The sequence below is a fragment of the Rattus norvegicus genome, chromosome 9 (genome assembly GCF_036323735.1).
Source record: "Rattus norvegicus strain BN/NHsdMcwi chromosome 9, GRCr8, whole genome shotgun sequence".
Classification (NCBI taxonomy): Eukaryota; Metazoa; Chordata; class Mammalia; order Rodentia; family Muridae; genus Rattus; species Rattus norvegicus.
This window is the reverse complement of record NC_086027.1, coordinates 68,258,535-68,281,815: the sequence shown is the minus strand read 5'-3', so window position 1 is coordinate 68,281,815 and position 23,281 is coordinate 68,258,535. Positions and strand designations below refer to the sequence as shown.

The window sequence follows — 23,281 nt, the reverse complement described above, 5'->3', positions numbered from 1 at the left end:
CAGAGCAACGTTCTTCACACATCACTCACAATTCTCGTGCCTGCAGCAGCCTACCTCAGCAATGGAGATTTTTCTGTCCCTGCAGGTTGGGAGCTGGGCTTACCTACTGGGTCTCTCTGTCTGCAAAGCAGGCTGTTAACAAAGGCTCTTTGCCAGGGGCAAAGAAAAAGCAGGCTGGTGGTGGTGCTCGGCCCAGGGAAGGCAGCCCTTAGTAGAGGAAGTGCCCTTGGCCAGGGCTCCTGTTGTCAAGGTGCACAGACAGCCCTGGAGGCTCCTCTCCAATTTCCCAATACCTTTGCTCTTCCTGCCTACTTGATTCACATCCCAATGTCATCTCTCTGTGTATTTCTACACCTGCCCCCAAGCGCGCGCATGCACACACACACACACACACACACACACACACACACACACACACACACACGCAGTTGCACCCCTCTTCCCTGTCTCTTGGTGCTGGTCCTTTCATCTGCTCCCTCAGGGATTGGAGATGTCGCTGCAGGAAGTGCTTGTCCGCCGAGGCAGCAGCCAGCAGAGCCCCGTGGCTTTGACAAACCTCATTTAATTGGGAGGAAGCCAGGAGAATTTGAAAGAACTGAAACATCCACGAAACTCCTTTTATCAGGCATAATTTAAACTCTGCATGGAAAAACCCCTATATGTATAAAGAAAAGTCAACTTCCCTCCCGCTGCGTGCACTCCTCGTCTCCCCCAGCACAGGCAGGCGCCTGCGAGATTCCATCTTTTCATTTCTCTCAAAGTGTCAAAGTAGATTTGGGCTCTGCAACGGGGTGAACAGAGAAGGAATACAGATTGTTCTCTCTCTCTCTCTCTCTCTCTCTCTCTCTCTCTCTCTCTCACACACACACACACACACACACACACACACACACACACACACACCTTTAGATGGAGTATGCACCAGAGTCCAGTAGTTGAAAACTTCGCTTCTGATTTCTAGGGAGAATCAAAATCTAAGTTCCTATGCACATACATCCGTATGAATAGTGAGTGCTGCTTCTTAATTAAAAAGCCGGTGCCCAGAAAACCTTGAAGATCCCAGCATCTCTCAGTGTCCAGAACAATAGACTCTGCAGGAAGCTAACAGGGGACACTTCTTTCAGTAGAGAGAGAGGCGTGTTATGTATGCTGTACATGTGTGGGATGTGAGTTAGGTGTCCCGAGAGGGAAGGATCTTAGGCACATACGGGAAGGAGGGCAGCATAACAGGACAGGCGGGCTAGAGTGCCGTGAGGCAGAGGTACCAGGAAAGGGTGGGCGCTAGAGGTCTGCTGCAATGCCTTTCACTAGACCCACTAGCCCAACCCCATCTCTCACCCTTTCCGGATTCACCTCCAGGCTTATCGTCTCTCTTGCATTACCCCATTTCCCCGAAGTTGCCTTCAGCACCCGGCTCTGGACATCTGCGGCTGATTATATACAGACTCGGGCTGTTCTGATATGATTTGTGCTAATACGTGTAAAAGGTACCCTGCTTCCTCTTCTTCACCCTCTTTTCCTCCCACTCTGTGGGATCCTGGAGGCCAAGGCCAAGCCTCTTGTTTTCTTCAACTCTTTACAGCACTTCATGTGTTCTTGACACCTCATGGCAGCTTAATAAATTCTAATGGCTGCCTCTTCTTACAGGGTTAAGTAAGATATTAACCTCAGATGTATAATGATGGTTATTTTTAGAGATCTTAAGTAACTCACTTTAATAATAAAATTCCTCAACAGTCCCAAACTAAGAGAGTTGTTCCATGAGATCTAGGGAAACTGTGTTTACAGAGCCTAGCCAAGCTATGCCTATGCCTCTTAGGCAATACTCTGCATCCCAAGACACCCCATCCCGACTGCCACCCCACTCCCTCCCCACTCCCGCCCCACTCCCTCCCCACTCCCACCCCACTCCCGCCCCACTCCCCTCTTCCCAGGCTGACCCCCAGGCCTTCCTGCTCAGCTTTCTTTTCTTTGGCTTAGGACTTCAAACAACGATTTTCCATTGGATGTGGATATTTTCAAAGAAACCTCACCTAAGGACATTCTCCCCAGCCCGTCCGAAACAGCCCAGGCCTTGACCGCCACCCACATCCTCCTTGTATCCATTCCTGGCTGCATTCTGAGAAACCCAAGAAGAGCTCCTGCCACGTGACCCTGCAGCAGATTTTAGATCTGGAGGATGACTCAGGCATGGGCAGCAAAGGCTGGTTTCAGGGTAACCTGTGTCTGTAGTGGGCGACTAGCCTGGAAGAACACTTTCCTTCTGCCAGAGCCCAACCTCTGGGCTTCCTTCTGCAGCCTTGTGTTACCAATCAAGAAGGGTTCTCCCTCCTTCCTGACATACCCATGTCACCTCTCCCCTTAATCTCCGTGCTAGAGGGAAGCAGCTTATTCAAAACATTGGGTTTGCTTCTCCTGTCAGATGTTAGCTAGGGCAAACACCTCAGAGGCAACCTTCCTTGCCACCAATTTCTAAGTACATACTTGTGTGTGAGAAGGTTTGCGCCGATACAAGGAAGTCCTTTCCCCACCGGGGCTTCAGAGTTTTGAAGAAGCTTACTCAAAGCTCAGGCAAGGACAGGTCCCTGTGCTTCTTTCTGGAAAGCAAATTATTCTCTGACTTCACTTCTGGTTGCAAACTCCATGACTCACCAGTGTTGAGGGAAAACCCGTAAGATGAAACTTGATGCATATGCGTGCACACATATTTGTGCACATACACTCACACATGCTCATGTGCATATGCACACTCAAAACACACTCATGCACACCCTAACAAATACTCATGTGCGCACATACACTCACCATCAGGAAGCTGGTACAGCTGGGATGGCAGGACACTGAAATAATCATGAACGAGTGCTTCTTGGGCTGAGACACGGTCCCTGGGGAAGCCTTTTAGCATCTGGGAGGCCAAGTCTTCAGCTTCAGGAACCCCACCCAGCCTGGAAAAGTGCAAGAAGAAATCGTCTCTCTAGAGGCCACTATTCTGGAAAAATAAAAGGGGCAGGGGGTGGATAAAAACCAAGGAAGAGGGAATGAGCTTAATGTGTCTCCAACAGGCCCTTCCTGGGCCACAGAGAGCAAGCGTAAATAACCCAACCCTAAACTCTTACCTGGTCTGTCACTAGGAGGAAGGGAAACAATAGCAGCCCTAACTTTCACCATGTCCCTAGGCACCATGTGCACAAAGGACACAGATTAGAGAGGCAAAAATATGTAATTAAGGCTTCTTCTTGGAGGAACACTGCAGCCTCAACCAAGCAGAAAGGCCTAATTGGAAGAATGTTCCAGGCTCTGGGTAAAAAAGACAGAAAGCATGGAGTCTTGGAAGGAGGGAGGGAGACCATTCTGGAGAGTGGATGTCGGGTAGAAGTGTCCTTATTAACAGGGTTTCTGAAGCTCAGCCCCAGGGTTATTAGCTAAGAAGTTTCTTTTGTTCCTCTTGGGATGGAGCTGGCCTGTAGCAATAATCTTGTACCCAAATCCCAAAACTGATTCATCCTCAAGCCGGCCTTGTGCTGATCTATATATTTGGAGATGAGCAACTATCACATGTTATCAGGAAGCTTAGCTCTGGAGGCATAAGGCAAAACTGACCCCTTGTAGGGTTCAGGCACTCACCAAGCTATCACACAAATGCAGATACATCAGCTAGGGAAAGGGCCCTCCCCTAGTCTGAAGGTTTGTATTCTTGGCACTGGAAGGTCTGCCCTTGGGGAGGTAATTAGGGTACAGTAGAAGAGCCTTCAGGATGGGCTCAGTACCTCCATCAAAGGAACTTTGGGAACCCTTTTGTTTCATGAAGACATTCCAAGAAGGCATCATGCATAAAGCACAGTGCCCTCATCAGACATTAAATGTACTGAAGCCTTCACCTCAGACTCCCCCTCCTCTAGAACCATGTTCCTCTTGGACATGCGCAATGCAGGGATGCTAGAGGTCCTGTTCTACAGCTATGGTTTGTTTAATTTTTGCCTGAGATTTGCATAAGAAACTTCCTGGTATCTGATTTCTACAATACAGAACCATTTCTGCAAACAGGTTGTTAGTCTCCGACTCCAGAGTAATTGTCTCATAGACAAGGTAAACACATTGGGAAATCCCAGGATAGGATAGGGGCCTGGTTAATGGCTGTGGCATGAAGGAAGGCCTGTCAGTCACTTCTCCAAGCCACATGCCCTGTCTGGACTTTGTGATTGCATAAAGCCATACTAGCTACTTTTCCCATCACTTAACACATGTAAAGTATGGTTGGTCTCACAGTGAGACAACAGCTACCGCCATTGTTGCCTCTGACTTTTCACAGTAGGGGATGGGGCTGCCTACCGGGAGTTCATGTGGTGCTGTGCTCCACCCCCCCACCCCCATCCATAGAAAGGAGAAAGTGTGTGGATAGAGTGGCCACTTTCTAATGCTTTCCATTTAGGATGTGGTAGACCCTCCCGCTCCCCGGCAATAAGAAACACCCATCAGTAGGAAGAAACAGTCATTAGGAAAGCTGACCTACAATTGCTGGTCATTCTGAAACTTGAGTATATACTCCCTAGGCCCATGTTAAAGAGATCGCCATTAAACTCATAGAAAGGTCTGCTTTTAGTCCTGTACACCATCCCACCACACATCTGTAGGAACTATGCAGAACAGCCGGAGACACCTCGGCTATTCTAGATTTACCAGGCTTGCACACTGAGTATGCTGCAAACCTGTGCAGCAGATGAATCCTCCACTGACCTTCTTGCTGACCCTGGCCAGGTGACCTAGTTTCTCCAAGCCTCAGTTTCATCCTGTTTGACACCAGAATGTTCCAGAATGTTACTGGTGAGGACAAATGCAACAGATGGGCAGTGGTGGTGTATGCCTTCCATTCCAGCACTCGGGAGGCAGAGACAGGCAGATCTCTGAGTTAGATAGAGGCTAGCCTGTTCTATCTGACTTGAGTTCCAAGACAGCCAGGGGTACATGAAGAACCCCTGTCTTGAAAAAACAGCAAACAATCCTCTACCCCCCCCAAAAAAAAACCCAAAACCACTGCCACTACCATCACCAACAACAACAATAAAGGGAAGGACAGGAAGCCTCCAGAAGCACACAGTGGGTACATATCCTTTACAGAGCTAAGAATTTTCTCACATGCTAATACAAGTCAACCCTGTCAATAGGATTTCCCACAATGATGGGAATAGACTGGTTTTGCTCAGCCCAATACAGTAGGCACGTGTGAGAAGACCACAAGAGACTGCTGAGCCCTAGGAATGTGGATTGTGTAGCTGAACCACTGAGCTTTAAGATCAGCTACGAGTGACTTCAGTTTAGATCGCTAGCTGTGCATGGCTGATGGCCACTGCATTAGCAGTGTTCCAGATATTAATTACTTCTTGCTCCAGGAGCCAAGCAGAGAGAAAGGAAGTCTGGGCACAGGCCGAGAGCACAGGGATGGGCAGAAGCTGTTGTTGGTCAGGAGAGTCAGGTGACCCTGAGAGAATTCAAGTCCTGTGCTCTCTAAAAGAAAGAGATGTGGGAGAAAAGGTGACAGGAGGAAGCCTGTGGCAGAACTGTGACAGCTGTAACAGCAGTGGCATAGAAAATTAAGACACTTTGTGGTTTTGAGTTTTAAAAAAGCCACTAGGAACAAAAGGAAACTCTGGAGCAGCATGGAGACTCAGATTCCTCTGAGTTAGGGTTAGGGGCCAACATGCCCGCCAGAGGATCCTTGCACCTTTTATCGTTGTGCTTTAGCAAGTTTACATTTATTCCAACCTCAAAGTTGAAACAACTAAAATTGGCATTGCTCTGCCTAGAAAACAGAGCTGACCCAGCTACTCCACTTCAAAAACCCAGGACCTCAAAAACATGTCAGCGACATTCTAAGGACTCCAAGGAGCACTCAGGGTTAGACCAAAGCTTCTGACGGCTTTGCCATAGATTTTGAATGAGTATCTTAAAATCATCGATACCTGAACCTAAAAAAGGTGTGTTTTTATTTGCCAAGCCACTCGATTGAATGGCTTGTAGCAGAGACGACTTCTCATTGTAAAATGTCATGATAAAGTACAGTGCAAGCCCACAGGCTGCTGTGTGAGCTTCGAAGTGATTGTGACGAGTTTGCACATCCTGAAGGACATCAAAAACAGCAGCCCCTGGGGAGACACCCGCAAAATAATAGGGGGCTCGACCAAGTCATCCTGGGCTTCGAAGGAAGAGCATTGCATGTGGTGTTCTGGGGAGCCGTGGCTTTCCCAATAAAGGTCTCCTGGCATCCCAGTTCATGCTTGTCCTTAGTATCCCCCTTTTCACTCTGTACGGTGGCTTTAAAGGCACAAATGGTGCCTATGGAACACTCAGCCCACATATGGTTGGATTAAACCACTCTACATACTCCGAGGCCAACGGTCCAATGTTCCGTTGGGATCTTGGCTGGGAAACTCTTTCCTTCTCCCACCTGTGAGAGTGTTTTTCTTTGACATTTGAGCTCCTTTACCCGTCTCTGATGTTTCCCTCACTGCCCTTTTTGCCTCCTCACTGAAGCAAAAAGAACAGAGCCTCTGCTAATTACTCTCAGATCAAATAATACTGGTTATTGTAATTGGTCATTGTCCGAAAACACTGAGCTCTTCTTCGCCCAGAGGCTGCCTGGCCCAGCATAGTTAGCCAGCTATTCCTGGAATGTCTCTATTATCTGTTTTACTTTGCAAAAGAAACTAGGGATTTGTTGAAAGCTGGTAATAAACGTCTGCCCTGGTCTGAGCTGAGACCATGTTGAGAGGGCCTGGGAAAGCATGACCTCTATGAATCAAGTTCCCCTCCAATGGCCGCTCAATGATGTTATTTGGTCTCTCTGTGTCAGAGAATAATAAACCCACTAGGTTTTCTCTGAGGCCAACACTACTGCTCTCAATGCCTGAGGCATGGCTGAGGGGCACAAAACAATTTTAATGACCAAATTTCACTGAAAGTAAAATGGTTCATAAAGAAAAACTAACACCCTCCCAGTGGGCTGGCTCTCTCAGAGGCATCAGGCGGGGCCTTGTGTTGGGGTACTGGGGGGGGCCTGGTGCTCAGTGCCCCGAGGTCTCTTCTCTGTGTCTAAAGACAAGAGAGCTTGCCAATGTGGTGCTTACCTGTTCCAGACAGTCTGCAGGCTCTGGGGTTCAGGTGGCGGGAACCATTCTGGAAGGCACACAGAGAAACTTTAAAATCAAGAGCAACTCTCCAGTCTGTTGCCAAAAACATTATTAAAATTCCAAATGCTCATCTTGGCTTGAGGGTAAAAGAGGATTCTAGAACCAGGCAAACTAACTGCAGGCTTTGAAGGCCTCTTCTCTGTGTTTACGGAGCCACTGAAAGGAATGAGCAGGCATGAGTTTTGTGTCCCTAGATCCCTGTGTTGAAGTCCTAACACAGTGTCATAGAATAGGACCTCATATGGAAACAATGTGACATTCTCATGGGGGGGGTCCTAATGTCATTTGACTGGGATCCTCATAAAAGGGGAAAAGTTGGACAAAGAGATACATATTAGAAATGATGACACAGAGAAATACAAGAACAGTATCTCCAGATCAAGGATGGGCACCTGGAGGAGATTCTGCCTTGGTCCTTAGAAAGACCCAATCATGACAGTGCCACTCTTTCAGACTCCCAAACTCTGGAAGAACAAGACACTTCTGTTATTTGAGCTTCTCAGTTTGTGGTCTTTGGGTATGGCAACTTTCACAGACCTGTGCAGTTAAAACATTCAGTTGGATTAACAACCATATAACACTGGGTGGAGAGTGTGTGCAAGTGCTAGAGAACACAAGAAATCAAACGAAATTTCCTTACCCTCCAGAGTTCACAATTCACCTGGGAGAATAAAAGGACACACTCGTGTACATACACACACACACACACACACACACACACACACACACACAGAGAGCAGTATGACTTTTAGGGGCAGCCTTGCTACAAAGCGAAACTATGTCTCAAACAAACAAAAACAAAATCCGCTATCATCACCATGACAACAACAACACAAAAGCAAATGATTGGGCAAAGTCTCCAAACTCAAACGTTGGGACAGGAGAGATGGCTCAGTGTCAAGAGGGCCTACTGCTCTTTCAGAGGACCTGACTTAGACTCCCAGCACCCGCATGAGGTGGCTTACAACCTTCTGTGACTCTAGCTTAAGGGAGATCTGAGGCCTTTGGCCCCTATGGGCAGCTCTGTACACACACCAACACAAAGATACACACGTATGCATAGTTTAAAAGAAAACCTTAGAAACAAACAAACCTCAGAAACGTTTTTTTTTTTAAGTAAGGTATATTTAATTGTATGCGCTACTTGTGATAAAATAGAGGCGAATCCTAGCTTAAATAATTCAAAATCACGATGAAGATGACTTAGTGGGTAAAGTGCCTACTGTGGGAGCTGAAGAACCCATGTTCTATCCTAGGACTGACATAAACAGCTGGGTCAACCCAAACTAAAACCACAATGAAAAGGGACTAAGGTGGTTGAATTAGCACCTAGTTCTAGCTTTTGGGAGGCAGAGGCAGGAGGCTCACCATAAGTTCAAGGGCTAAACAGGGAGACTGTTTCAACAAACAAAACCAAACAAGAAGTAGTAATTGACTTCTGGGCGTGGTGGCTCATGCCCATAGTCCTGAACTTGGCAGGCAGGAGCAAGAAGACAGAGAGTTCTAGGCCAGCCTAGACTACGCATGGAGTCCAGAAAAAGAAGCATTTAGGAACTAGTAACTGGAAGTCTAATCATGAAGGGCCGCAGGAGGAGCTTGTGGAGGAGGCAGCTGATGCTGCCCATCTCGTTCCCCCTCCATTCTTTGCTCTCTCTCCGTTCCTTCTCTCCTTTCCTTCCCTCTCTCTTGAGGTGAGGAGCTCAGATGGGCCTCGAATTTGTGATCCAGACTGAGGAGAGACATTCCAACTCTAACTTAAAACTGCACTTCTTGGACTTAAAGTAGGATGACTGTGGTTTGTAATACCTCTCCTTCCAGGTTCTATGTAAATGGAATAAACCAAGACTGTGTGTTGGGACTAAGGTTTTAATCAACCTTACAGTACACAACAGCCATTTGGGTAGTCCTGACGTGACAGGGTGAGTAGTGCTCACTGTTCAGACGGGAATGGTGACGCCTCCTTACATAGCGCTTACCCTGTTAGGTAATGGAGCCGTGCCCTGAGGATTCCAAGGAGGACACTATTATTTTTAATTTCAAAAGTACGTTCAATTAAAAGTTTATTTATAGTGCCGAACTGTAAAGTAAAAAAGAGGGATTAGCCGGAGAGATGGCTCAGTGGTTAAGAGCACCGACTGCTCTTCCAGAGGTCCAGAGTTCAAATCTCAGCAACCACATGGTGACTCACAACCATCTGTAATGGGATCTGATGTCCTCTTCTGGTGTGTCTGAAGACAGCTACAGTGTACTCATATATAATAAATAAATCTCTTTTTTTCTTTAAAGAGTGATTAAAGAATGCCATGGCGTTCAAAGAACGTGGCGATGGTGGTGGCTCAGGCCTTTAATCTGAGTGCTTGGGAGGCAGAAGCAGGCAGATTCTGAGTTCAAGGCCAGCTTGGTTAACAGTAAGTTCCAGGACAGCCAGGACTCCACAGAGAAACCCTGTTTTGAAAAACAAAACAAAAAAGCAAGCAAGCTGTGGAAACTCAGTTTCCAAGATCAGATGTAACCAAAGGGGACCATGCAGATTGTTTGGTGCCCTTGGTGAGCACTAACGGGTCAGTTAGTATAAGGCTACTCTGTTTACTAGCCTACATTCAAAATAACCAGTAAAAACAAGACTATCTGGTGTCTGTGTAGTGTTTATTTACAACAAACTGCTTACTGCTGCCTGCTGCTATTCTCCCCAGCCAGAAGAAGAAGAAATGGGGGAAAAAATGGTTCTATATTCAAGGCATACCAGTTTCCAGCTAACAGAACAGAATCATTGAGACGTCCAACAAGTGACTTCAACCATGGCGTTTTGGCTACTTTTCTATTGCCATGCTCAGCCACCATGACCAAGACAGTTTCAGAGGGTTAGAGTCCACGGCCGTCATGTGGGGAACATGGCAGCCGGGAGGCAGGCACGGTGCTAGAGGAATAGCTGTGATCTCACAGCTCGAGATACAATCACAAGGCAGAAAGAGCTAACTGGGACTAGCATGGGCTTTCGAAACCTCGGAGCCCATTCCCAGTCACACAGCTCCTCCAATGAGGCAGCACTTCCTAATCCTTCCCAAACAGTTCCACTAACTGGAGACCAAGCACTCAAGTGTACAAGCTGGTGGGGCCACTCTCACCTTAACTGTGAACGCATGGCGACCATCTGCCTTGGTTTGTTTTGTATAGTCAGTGTAAGGGGTGTTGCCTTTATTTTTGTTTGTTTGTGTGAACACCCACACAATATGTGTGTACGCACATCGTGGTGTGTATGTGGAGGTTTAGGGAACAACTTTTGGGGGCCGGTTTTTTTCTTTTACCACCAGGTCCAGAGACTGAACGCAGGTTACCAGGCTTACACAGCAAATGCCTTTACCTGCCGAGCCAACCTGCAGCCCCAGAGATGTCCTTCTTTTTCATTTTATGTATATGAGTGTTTTGCCTGCACATATGTATGTGTACTGTGTGTGTGCCTGATGCTCACAGAGGACAGGCAAGGGTTTCAGATCTCCTGCAATTGGAGTTACAGATGGTTGTAAGCTGCCATGTGGATGCTGGGAATCTAACCCAAGTTCTCTAGAAAAGCAGTAAGAGCTCTTGACCTCTGAGATCTCTCCCTAGCCCCAGGTATTTCTTTATATGGTATGGGTTAGCAACATAAATACAAAGTCCCAGCTCAAGCCTCTCTGCCATTCAGGTACTCTGGGACTCAGGTGGTGAGGACAGCTCAGACTGTCTAGTGAAGCGACAGTTTCCGGAACTGTAAATGAGAAGCGTTTTGGAGTTTCCGGAAAGATTAGATAAGGCCTCTGGCATGTGGTACAGGCTCAAAAGCTCCTGGTCTCATTGTTTTTCTTTCCTCTCTTCCTTTTGCTCTTGAATAGAGTTTCAGGAGATGGGGCTTGGGCCAACATGGTAGGGTGGCCTCACCTGCAGAGCTTTTAAAAGAAGGCAGCCTGGCTCCACCCCCTAGGGAGCCTGATTTAACAGGTTGGGAGGGGCCGCACGTTGGTTAGTCGTGCTGTTATGTCTTTAATAGACTCCAGATGTTTCTAGTGAGGTTAAGGTTGGAGGGCTGCTGATCCAGCCAAGAAAGCAGGGTCTAGCACTTGCCAGCAACTCGACATGCTTCCCTGAGCTTCTGCAACTGCAGCAACCCAGGGAGACTGTCGTGAGAAGTCCATTAACCAGGGTATATAAAAATTGCAGAACACAACATCAGACTCCTACTTAGTGCGGTTTAAACAGGAAAGAGAGAATGTGACAAGAGCAAATGAGGCTCACAGGAGTTCCAATGGATGCCCTTGGACCCCAAGAGGGCAAGCCACATTTTGAGCTTGAGCCCTCTGGTTCTGTATAGACTGAAATCCCGACTCCCCCCACATCTATTCTGTCTGTAGTTACATCAGCAAAGCAGCCAGGGTCAGTTGGGGAATCTGCTGGGGAGCAGAGCCATGCCCGCAGCCTATCTGTGACTCTCCCTCCCACTCGGATGCAGAAATCCTCATGTCAGATGACCTTGCCTCTCTGCCATTGATTTTTTTGCAGTAGTTAAGTTTCGAGCGATCAATGAGAGAAAGGGCCACAGACAAACAGGCATCTTACACAGCACCATTTCAAGAGGGTTCAGCAGCCTCTAAAAATAATAGGCCTAGAGGTAGCATGCATCCTTCCAAAGACAATAACAAGACATCAGGATGGCTTTCCCTCCATCTCCTTCCACGGCTGCTCTCTTAAGTGAGCTCTTGTTTGAGTTCGGTTGGAATTCAAGGCAAAAGTGAACTGGAAAGGCAGAATATTTAAATTTCTGAACGAAGCAAAATTCAAATGAGGGCAGAGCAGCTGCTACCCCGATAAAAGATTACCACAGGATTTTTGTTTGCTTTCTTGCTTTTTTTTTCTCATCAATGTTGACTAGGACTCATTCCATAACTGACTCAGGTATGGGAGCCTTCAGTCCCTAGAGATTTGCTGATTGTTCAATTGAGAAAACATCACCTGAATGTTTTGAGCCTCGGCTCAGGGTGAAACATTTTCTGGTTACTATAGTTTTGCCTCTGTTGCCCTAAGGTTATCTTATAGTGCTTTCTATTGAACTTCACCCCTGGAATTTCCTGAACACAATGCATTCTTGAGATACCCCCCGTATTTATGTAGTGATAACCCAGCTGGCCTGATTTTGCTATCTCAATTATGTTAAGAGCATACTGCAAAAGTCTGCAGCATTCTCCTCCACCTGTTCTGCACTCTCCTCCGGGTTACCTGCTCCCACATGTCCTAAGTGGCTGGTTTTACTCTTCCTCGTGGTGCTGACATGGAGGGAGCACCTTCAGGCCTCCAGGCCCTCTGGGAGGGAGCACCTTCTAGGCTCGAAAAGCCACTGATGGATGAGGCTCCCTGACATTTGAGGTTCACACTCCAGATCATATGTGTGTGGCTTATTGTTCATGTAACCCTGCATCGCGAAACGTCCCATGATTGTAAGGTTACCTGGACCTCTGGGGCTGGTTCCGAGGGTAAAGAAGGAGAAGCCAAGCCTGATTCCCGGGGTTGGAGGTCGCAGTAGTCAGGGGTGACCCCACACTTAGAGGCACGTCTCTGGCTATTGTCTATCCATTCTCACAAATGACGTTTGAGCTCGATCACACCTTTCAGCATCATACTTAATGATGCTGGACACTTCCCACTCCCCGTAGCCTCCACAACTATTTAGGGGCCTCCACATGCTCAGCACAGAGCACACAGCCAGCATTCCCCCAGCAAGCTTATGGTCGTGTGGTTTCTGCAGCCTTGTTTTTAATAATTACCTTCTAGGCCTCTCCAGCCTCTCTGGTTCTCCTCTTAGTGCCCAAAGATTCCTTCCCCTGTCCTCAGTGGATTACTTGCTGCTGGCCAGGTCTTTCTCTTGTTTCTCTACACAGTCCTCCCTAGGCCTCTTTAAGCCAAGGCCTTCCTCTTCTATATTTCTAGGTTGGGGTCTTATCATAGGCTGGCTTTTGATTTGGTTTTAAGAAGCCTGATTCTTTCCCTCCCTTTATTCTGTGTTCCACTAAAAAGGGTCTCTCTCACCATTGAGATGGATTTGTTTTTCTTTCACAATTCAAATCTGATTAGTGACAACTTCCTTCTAAAAGGATTTAGATGTGCCCCACCTCTCCTCACTGGCTGTCACCACTCTAGTGTTGACATCAAATTTGTCTTCTAAGGTTTAGAGAGCATTGTCACATTGCCTACCACCAGTTTGATTCTGCATTTTGTTTCCAAGTGATTATTTTTGTAAGGTAAGGCCTACTAGATTACCCTCCTGCTTTAAAAAAGAAATCCTATGCTCTCTGCTTAGGTCATCATGCAAGTTCTAAGTGATTGCCAGGGACTTCCCAACTGGCACCATTCTCTCTTCAGCCTCGTCTTCTGCAGTGACCTTCCATGGAACCAGTGTTCTAGGTGTCACGTGCAGTTGACATGTTCTAGGTGTCATGTGCAGTACATCCTGTTCCCAGCCTGATTCCTTTGTCTGGCATATATATTCTTGCTCACCTGGGGAAAGCCGTCCTCCTCTGTCTCTTTTCTCTAATACTGTGAATCTACATTCATACCCTTTTCTCAGGAAACCACCCGCAGACTCCTGGAGTTAAGGGTGCCTTCCTCAGAGTTCTGAAGACCCCTGGGACCCCGCTGCTGTGCGGTCTCCACACTGTATGACCGGTTCGCTTCTCTATTTCTTGAAGGCGAGAATCTATACTATGTTGTTTTATTTCTCCTACCACTACTAAAAATCTGCTAATGACTGAGAAAAGTTGAGGTGTGTCTATTTCTGTGTCTTCCGGGGGTGGGAAAGGGACCTCTGGTTTGAGCCAGTTCTATGACATTTGGTGCTTTTAAAACTATTCCTGGAACTGGGAAGGAACAAGGCAGGCCTCAACTTTGTGTTTATTTTTTTAATACTTGACAGCACGCATCTTAATTAATAGATTAAAGTTGTAATCTGGTTATGGTGGTTCACTCCTGTAATCCCAGCACTCGGGAGGCTGAGGCAGGAGGATTGTCAATTCATGACCAATCTGGGTTACAGAGTGAACAGCAGGCTACCCAGGGCTACAGAGAAAGACCCTGTTTTAAAAACAAAACAAATAAAATACTGTCCACATACATGCATGGCTTTATACTAAAAATAGTTCTACCTGCATTTGCTTGTAATTTTCCTAACCTTAATTACTTTAAGATCCTCTACTCCCACTCCATAAAAACTAATAATTGCTACCAAATAAATTAAAGATGAGAAAGCCAAAAATAAATGTGAAAACTAGAAGAAACTATTAATAAAGATCAAAGTGGGCTGTGTATCTAAATTAATTTCGCTGACTGGTGTGGGGGACGGGTTAATAAAGATGTTAATAGAAACTCCTCAGGAGCTTTCTGCAGCTGTCCTGAAGTGAGAGCATAATGAATCCAATCGGAGCTCATAGATCCCGTGAATGCCCTTGGCTTCATTAGCAGTAGCAAGGGAGGACCACTGGAGTCTCAGGAAAGCGACTGCGCTTGACAGGATGTTCTAGAAGGCCAGCTCAGCTTCAGAAATCCAGGCTTGGTGGAAAGATATTGCCTGAGGAGTGTCCCTAGCTTGTCCCCTATGCAGGGCATTGTTTAATCACCAAACTATATTTATGCTTAATAATGAATGCATACAGAAAACTTATGATGATTGCCTTGGGGTCCAACGAGTCTGGATATTCTGGGTCAACTGCTTCCTAGCTAGGTGAGCCTGGGATAGATATCTGACTCTTAAAACTACAGCTCTCATTTATAAAGTACGGATAGGGGTTGGGCTCAGCCATTAAAGGCTAGGCTCGCAACCAAAACATAAAGAAGGTAACATTGCCACCATTTGACAAGGTGGTTATGAATCAAAGCGAGATGACTTCATTTCATGACTATCCAATGATTAATTTTATGTACTGGTTAAGGAGCATGTATAAAATTCTACTAGAAGGACTAGAAGGAGCTGGCTTGGCCTCTAGGAAATTCTAGAAATCTTTTTCTTGTAACACATTCAAGCAAAGAAAAAGCAGCATGGATGCTGACACAGCGGATTTCTGGGGCCCTGCTGTGCTCCTGGCAGGTGGATAACGAGGGTTCTCCTAGGGAAGGCTCTGCAGGGTGGTTAGGCATCTAATGGCAATTTAGATGTGGGGAGCAGACAGCTACAGGTTTAACAGGCACTCAGATATACGTAGGTAGGTGCTTAAAAACCCAAACATCAACTTTAACGAGGTGGGAATCCAGACAGCATTTGGGCCCACGCAAGCCAACCCAAAAGTCAGTTTTGGTGCCACAAGGTACACTAGGCATCCTGAAAGAGGCCAGGATTCCTAAGGTTCTAAATATAAAGAAACAGAGGCAGTGTACTCTTGCACACCCATCGTGGTGTCTATACCACAGTGGATCACTGAGCAGCTGAACTCGGACACTGTGACAGAGAACAGAAGCATAACTTTGGTCGGGCTTTTCTGAGAAGCTAGGCTCGGTGGCAGATGCAGTCCAACGACTTTTCAGCACTGTGCTGCAAAACGGGATGGGGAAACAATATGAGAAACAGAAATAGAGCAAAGTTGGGTACTGATTCCTGTTTGTCCCAGTCAGGAGACATCTCTCTGTGAGTCTGGGGGGAAAAAGTCCTCATTTGTAAGCTAGGACCACCTCTTCCAACAATGACCTAGGCAAGGAGCAGTAGAGATTAGTAATTATGTGCAATGAATATCATATATAATATACTGTATATACATATCATTACACATTATGCATATACTTATGTGTTGCTTGGTACATGGGGAATATGTCTTAAATGATAGGATAGCTCCCTTTTTGTGGCTTAGAGAACTGAAAATAAAAACTCCCTCAAGTTCTCCCAGACAATAAATGGAGGAAAGTGGACTTTTTCATTCAGAAGGTAGTTCCTTCCCTCATAGTTCAGCCCAGTAAATCTGTCTCTCAGCAAATAACTCATGGCTAGAGCTGACACCAGAGCAGAGGCAGTGTTAGATTGGGTTCACTGCAATTGGCTCAGAGTTCTTTGAGCCAACGCATAATGGTTCTTTCTTCCATTTGAGGGGAGGATGATTTTCAGTCCAATCTTTGTCTCCTGCATGATTCCCACAGTGAGCTCTTACACTGTCATTCATGTGTGTCTCTCTCTGTGTGTGTTTCCCTCCTCTTTCCTCCTTTCAACCCTTTACATGTATCTCCCCACAACTCTCTCTCTTTCTCCCTCTCTCAAATTCATGGTCTATCCATAAATACACAAATACAACATGCTTAGTACATTTAATGTTACCCATATGTACAACCAGCCCTGAGATCATACACATCTTCTGACTTGTTCCCCAGACAGAAGGAGAATTCACCAGATAGCTACTGTTCATCCCAGTTATTTCTTGCTTCCACCTAGTGGTTAAAAGTTGCAAAAGCAAGTGTACCAAAAAACAAAAGGGTGTAGGTTCATCTATCCTCTGGTCTAGGGCCCAGATTCAGGTTCCTGTGCCTCTGGGTTTTTCTTTTTTTCTGTGCACCTTTCCCCTCCCACCCCCTGCCTTTTTGACTTCCACTAAGTTCCCCCAATGAGAAAAACTCCCCAGATGAGGTGTTCTTTCCTGGAACTGAAACCCAGCCTAATCCCGGATGCTTCCCTGTGGCTGAGCTCATGAAGCAAATCAGGCGTGCTTTTCAGCAGATATTTTTTTTAAAAGTCCTAACTGCCTCTGAGGACGCTGCTCCCTTCTCTATGGGAACAGGCATCAAAGAGACAGGAGTAAAGTGCTTTGCACGCACATCAGGAACTAATTGCCAATTTGGCAAATGCATTGACTAATGTCACGCACTGTTATTTCTAAATCCTCTCCTGTCCTTGACCCCCAGTATCTAGATGTAAACTTGGAACCATTAGTGAAGAAGGATAAAGTCTTCTGGTGCCTCAAATGGAATTGAGAGGGATTTAAACTCAGCGCTTTTGAGCGTGGTGAAATGAACTCAGCAGTACCTTAATGCTAGGATTTGAGCTCACACAGCACGAGAGCTTTCAAAAACCGTGTTTAAGGAAGCAAACAGAGCCTGACAGACCCTTTCAGGGGGAGCAAACAGAATTGGATGGAACAATCAGTGACACATTAAAAACCACAACTGTGCTATGATCATGTGGGCAGAAGAAAAAGTTCCTCTTTATCACAAGATCTTTGCATCTAATGAGACCGTGCCTGGACAGCCTCCAGAGGAGCAGGCCTCCGTTTACTTTAACAGAGACACGTCTAAATATTTAGCGGATTCCCTGAAAAGCCCTATGTGATTTTGTAGCAAACAGGTCTCCAAGGTAAGACCTTTGTCATCTGTTGCCATTGAAAATCTAGACAAAAGGGGACTTGGGGAAAAAAAATTGTGATCAAAAGCACAAATGCTTACATTTCTTCTTCTCTCAGAATGAACTATATTTTAATGCTCTTCAAGTGTTTCGGACCAGCACCACGCCAGTTGTTACATTGTCTTAACTGAGTCTGTTTCTCTTCTCTGGTAGGCTTTATTCGGTCTGGATAGGGAAACTCACACTGTGTGGGTGGGCACAGTCTAGCTGGCCTCAGAACGCCTGGGGTTCGAATGACTCAGTGCATTTTCTTGTGAATGGAGGGAGGAGGTATGAAGGCTGGGGGAACTTTTTAAAAACATCTACAGCGCCTGCTGCTCAAATTCACGCTACTGTCTCTGGGTTAGTAGAGCTTAGCCAAGGTGAACATGTGGTTTGTCCTAAGCCTCTGGATCTCGTGTGCCACAAAACTGCTACATCCCAGATAGCCAGTCAGTTGGGGCTTTAACCTCTTCAGACATCGGGGTAGAAGAGCCCCCTTTAGGACTCTGTTATTGCTTGGGGTGGGGGGGCATCAAAATCTTCCCCCTCCCCCACTACAGGAGGCCAGAAGCCTCAGTGCCCGTCAGCTTGATTAATGTGTCTTGGCTAATTGTGTGAAAGATAGCAGCCCTTTAGCGAGTGTGACCAGTGTATTGTTCAGCCAATCACAGGCACCTCAGTTAGCATGTGAAAGGGGGTGCCTTGCAGGAGGAGGCTAGTGAGTTCTGGCGGCTGAGTCAAAGGATGAGAGTTTTGGGGCGGGGGCGAGGAACAACACCCACTCCTTTGAGGGGAAGTTACTGGGCTCTGCTAACCCTGTAAACCTCCTAGTCAAAGACCCTTTTCTCCTCCCTCTTTTTTCAAGATCTTTTTTTTTTTCCCCATGGCACAAGCAGGCAAGGCCCCGGCTACTGTGCAGATGGAGTTCACGTCTTAGGGTTTTTAATATTTCACTTTTATATTTCTGTTAGAGGATGATCCTGCTGAGAGTCTGGGAATCCAGGCTCGTCAGAACCCCGCACTGACACTTGGATATACCGCTCTGAAAGCCATCCCGGGAGGGAAGATTAAACAACAACAACAAAAGAGCCTACTTTTCAAAGCCTACTTCTCAATCTGCCCACATCAAAATAAGACAACTGGCCCTTTGAAGTGGAGGACAGACAGTTCTCAGCCAGCTTGCTTAACTTGGGGAGTGGGGAAGGAGGAAGGAAGGAAGGAAAGAGGGAGGGAAGGAAGGAAGGAAGGAGAAAACATGACACACTCCTCTCTCCTTCCAGATTTAATCAGGTACAAGTAGCTACAACCAGCCACAGCCTACAGCCCAACTCACTAGAACTGGGAGAAAGCTGGTTCTTCCTGGAGTCGGCACTGGGAGAATCAGTCTGGTTCCTCAAGACCGATCCAGGTGAGGCCTAGCAATGGCAGCAAATGGACTGTTCGCCCAAGGGCAAAGCAATCAAACACCTTCGATGGTGCTGGGTGGAGAGTGTGTTAGGACTTTAGCTCGGTAGTACAGAGCACACGGATTCTAAATGACCAAACGACTGGAATGAACATTCTTAAAAACAAAACAAAATGTGACTGGCCAAGGAATACACTAAAAACAGTCGCCAGTAATCCTCAGAGAAATGAGCATCAGAACCAGGAGGCTGAATCAAATGCCAGTTAAAACAGACACTATCCAAAGACAAAAAGTAAGCTGGGCCTGGTGACACATGCCACTTGGGTGGCTGAGGGAGATGGGTCACTGTGAAGTATGAGGCCAGCATGGGCTATGACGTGAATTCCAGGCCAGTCTGAGCTATAGAACAAGATTCTGTTATGTAATGCCAGACACAAATGGTGGTGGTGGTGGTGGTGATGGTGGTAGTGGTAATGATGGTAGTGGTGGTGGTGGTGGTAATGGTGGTGGTGATGATGATGGTGGTGGTGATGGTGTTGGTGTTGGTGATGGTGTTGGTGTTGGTGGTGGTGGTGGTGGTGATGGTGTTGTTGTTGTTGGTGGTGATGGTGGTGGTGGTGGTGATGGTGTTGGTGATGGTGGTGGTGGTGGTGTTGGTGGTGGTGATGGTGGTGGTGGTGATGGTGGTGGTGGTGGTGATGGTGTTGGTGGTGGTGGTGATGGTGGTGGTGGTGATGGTGGTGATGGTGGTGGTGGTGGTGGTGGTGGTGATGGTGGTGGTGTTGGTGGTGGTGGTGGTGATGGTGGTGGTGGTGGTGATGGTGGTGGTGGTGGTGATGGTGGTGGTGTTGGTGATGGTGTTGGTGTTGGTGGTGGTGATGGTGGTGGTGGTGATGGTGTTGGTGGTGGTGGTGGTGGTGGTGGTGGTGGTGTTGGTGATGGTGGTGTTGGTGGTGATGGTGGTGTTGGTGGTGATGGTGGTGATGATGGTGGTGTTGGTGGTGGTGATGGTGGTGGTGATGGTGGTGGTGGTGGTGGTGGTGTTGGTGTTGGTGGTGGTGATGGTGGTGGTGGTGATGGTGGTGGTGGTGGTGATGGTGGTGGTGGTGGTGGTGTTGGTGGTGGTGGTAGTGATGATGATGGTGAATACTAGTAAGGTTATGGAAAAAGTGAAACTCTCACTATTCTCACTACTGCTAGGAATGTACACGAGTACACCTACTATGGAAAGCAGTACAAATCTTTATTTAAAGGAAAACCAGGAACAAAACCCCTAGGATCCTGCAATCTCACTACTGGGCAAGTATCCAGGGGGCTGGAGCCAGTGTGTCGTGTGCACGGCTGTACTTGTTGTTCACTGTAGCACTGCTTGTGCTTGCCAAGGCCTAATGGACATGGAAGGCATCGCTCGACATAAAAACGGAAGCAGGAAATTGCTATATGCGTAACAGAATACTATGTGTTCATAAAAATAATGGGACTTTTGTCATTTCTAGTAACATGGATGAACTGGAAGACACTGTTAACTGAACTAAATTGAGCACAGGGGGAGAAATCTCATATACTCTCACTTCTTTGCAGAAAGTAAATGTTGACGTCAGGGGAAGAAAAGAGTAAGGCAGTAAGTAGTTAACCAGAGGCTGGGAAGGGGAGGGTGGGGAAGGGGAGGGTGGGGAAGGGGAGGGTGGGGAAGGGGAGGGTGGAGAAGGGGAGGGTGGAGAAGGGGAGGGTGGGGAAGGGGAGGGTGGGGAAGGGGAGGGTGGTGAAGGGGAGGGTGGAGAAGGGGAGGTGGAGAAGGGGAGGGTGGAGAAGGGGAGGTGGAGAAGGGGAGGGTGGGGAAGGGGAGGGTGGAGAAGGGGAGGTGGAGAAGGGGTGGCTGACAGGATTAGGGGTACGTTAGATAGGAACGGTAACTCATAATGTTCCAACTCTCTCTTCCTCTTCAGTGTCTCTTAAATTACTTCAGTTCAAGTCTGTGGAAACAGCAGTAGCTCAGGAATGGGGGTGGATGGGCCTGCCTCAAGAGAGACTTGCTTTTTCATAAGACTTGCATAAGACAGGAATCTTGATGAACTCTTTAAAATATGGTCCTTTTGACTGAGTTGTGAATATGGTACCAACCCCATACCCAAGATACACCACAGTCTTAAGATTTACAAAGGTGGGGTTAGAAATCCTGGCTGTGATTAAGGTTACAGTTACCTTCTCATGTTCATCCTGACCTACAACCATAAGCTTCCCAAACCCACAGAAATAGCCCTCACCCTGCGGTCACAGTGAGAATCGGGGAATGAATCCAAACCCATGCTCCTCGGACTCAAGAACACAGTTCACCCATCCAGGGACTGCAGCACCTTGCACCAGTCTAGCAGACAGCAAGAGCTCAAAATCAGTTTTGCTTCTCTGAATTAAACAGAAGGGAGCAACGATGCAAACGTTTAAGTCTCATTGATATTGGGACTGGAGAATTTTCTTTGTAAATAAAAACTTGCTTGTTACTTTGACTTGACAGCAAAATGAACAACGTGACATATTTCTCTGTGTTCACACAGCCCAGTTACCTTCTTAGCATGGAATCTGGCAGAGAAGTGTTTGGCCATGTTCCTAGCTTTGATGACCATCTGTCACGGGGATATCTCACTATTGCCCGGACCAACCTGCAGCCCAAGTATTTGATGTGTGGGGTAGCTGCCTATGCTCACCACAGCCACTTTGTATTCATATGCACATAAATGGTTTCCGGAGTTTACATTTCCGCTTGTAGCTATGTTAGGGACCTGAGGAAGGAGAGTTTTCACCCAGGCAAAGAAGAGTGGATGGGGGGATTACAGGCCTGATGAGAAATGATGAGAATGAGATTCTCCTGGAAACCATGGCAACTAGAGCCAGGAGCTATTGCAGACTGGACCATCATCTCCATAAACAGCTTTCCTCCCTTATCTCCATCTCACACCAAAGGGAGAGACTACACCTCAGACCAGTGTGTTAAATGCCTGAAAAAAGGAATAGCTAGAAATAGTAAAGCAGTTCTAAATGACCTGAGCAATTTAGCAAGGACTAGGATCATTGTCAAAGAAGTCGAAAGGACTTTATAGTTAGTGTTTAGCTTTCCAGAGCACACGGTTTTTTCAGTAAAGGGAATAGATGTCGGATAAAGAGGGGAAAGTGCAGCTGCCCCTCTCTCTCCCTCTCTGTCTCTCTCTCCCTCTCCCTCCCTTCCTCTCTCTCCCTCCCTTCCTCTCTCTCCCTCCCTTCCTCTCTCTCTCTTTCTCTCTGTCTCTCCCTCTCTGTCTCTCTGTTTCTGTCTCTGTCTCTCTCTCTTTGCCCCCCTCTCTGTCTGTCTGTCTGTCTGTCTGTCTCTCTGTCTCTCCCTCTCTCTGTCTATCTGTTTCTGTCTCTCTCTCCCTCTCTCTGTCTCTTTCCCTCTCTCTCTGTCTCTCTCTGTCTCTGTCTCTCTGTCTCTTTCCCTCTCTCTCTGTCTCTCTCTGTCTCTGTCTCTCTGTCTCTCTCTGTCTCTCTCTGTCTCTCTCTCTCTCTCTCTGTCTCTCTCTCTCTCTCTCTCTCTCTGTCTCTCTCTCTCTCTCTCTCTGCCTTTTAGACCCAAGTCCTCATGCTTTCCTGCTCTAGTCTCTCAAGTGCTGTGATTATGGGCTGATACCACCACACCCAGATTGCTTGTTTTCCTCCCTAATCTCGTTTGAAGTCTCCCTGCAATTTCTCACTCCCATGAAACTCTTCCAGGAAAACTTCATACCAAAATCTATAATGACAATTGGGGAAATTTTGGGATTTAGTAATGGGACAGTGTAAGAATAAAGACTATATAGTCTATCTTAGACTATATAGTTTTCCGCCCCACCGCCCCTTAATCCTGCCAGGGAGAGGTTAGCATCAGTAGAGCCTTTGCTCGCTTCGCTGGCTCCCAGGGCTTCAGATCTTCATCCCCTGGCTCATTGGAAACCTCACTTCCATCTCAATGCCTTGAAGTGACTTCTTGGTTATCTATCTGACCATCACCATGGCTTGGGGACCACTTCTCAAAGAGTTTCCCTGTGGACCATATTTCTAATGCTTCCTATCTGTCCCCAGCAGCTACTCATGGGGGGCAGGCAATGTGTGACAGAAATGACCAGTTGTCAGGCAGAGAGACAATTCTCTAGTTGCATCTTTCCTGGCTTATCCTAGGTCCTGCGTGCCTCTAGCTCCCTCTCTTGCTTTAGCTTTTCCTTCTATACAAGGCTCAAAATGTAGGAAATAAAGTCAGTGACTGTCATGGGTTCCTTGCTCATGGGGTTCAAAGCATGCCGTTCCTTTAAG

General features: G+C 47.0%; 1 protein-coding gene across 2 annotated transcripts in view; it reads right to left on the bottom strand.

Moving 5' to 3' along the window:
* The window catches only part of Cdk15 (cyclin-dependent kinase 15), a 93,460-nt gene that overhangs the window by 17,403 nt on the left and 52,776 nt on the right, over positions 1-23,281 (bottom strand). For both annotated transcript variants that reach the window (XM_039084845.2, XM_039084847.2), the window contains exons 11-12: positions 7,122-7,170; positions 2,806-2,945 (exon numbers count right to left, since the gene is read on the bottom strand). In XM_039084845.2, coding sequence (XP_038940773.1) covers positions 2,806-2,945; positions 7,122-7,170 — 189 coding nt within the window. The remainder of the gene's footprint in view (positions 1-2,805; positions 2,946-7,121; positions 7,171-23,281) is intronic.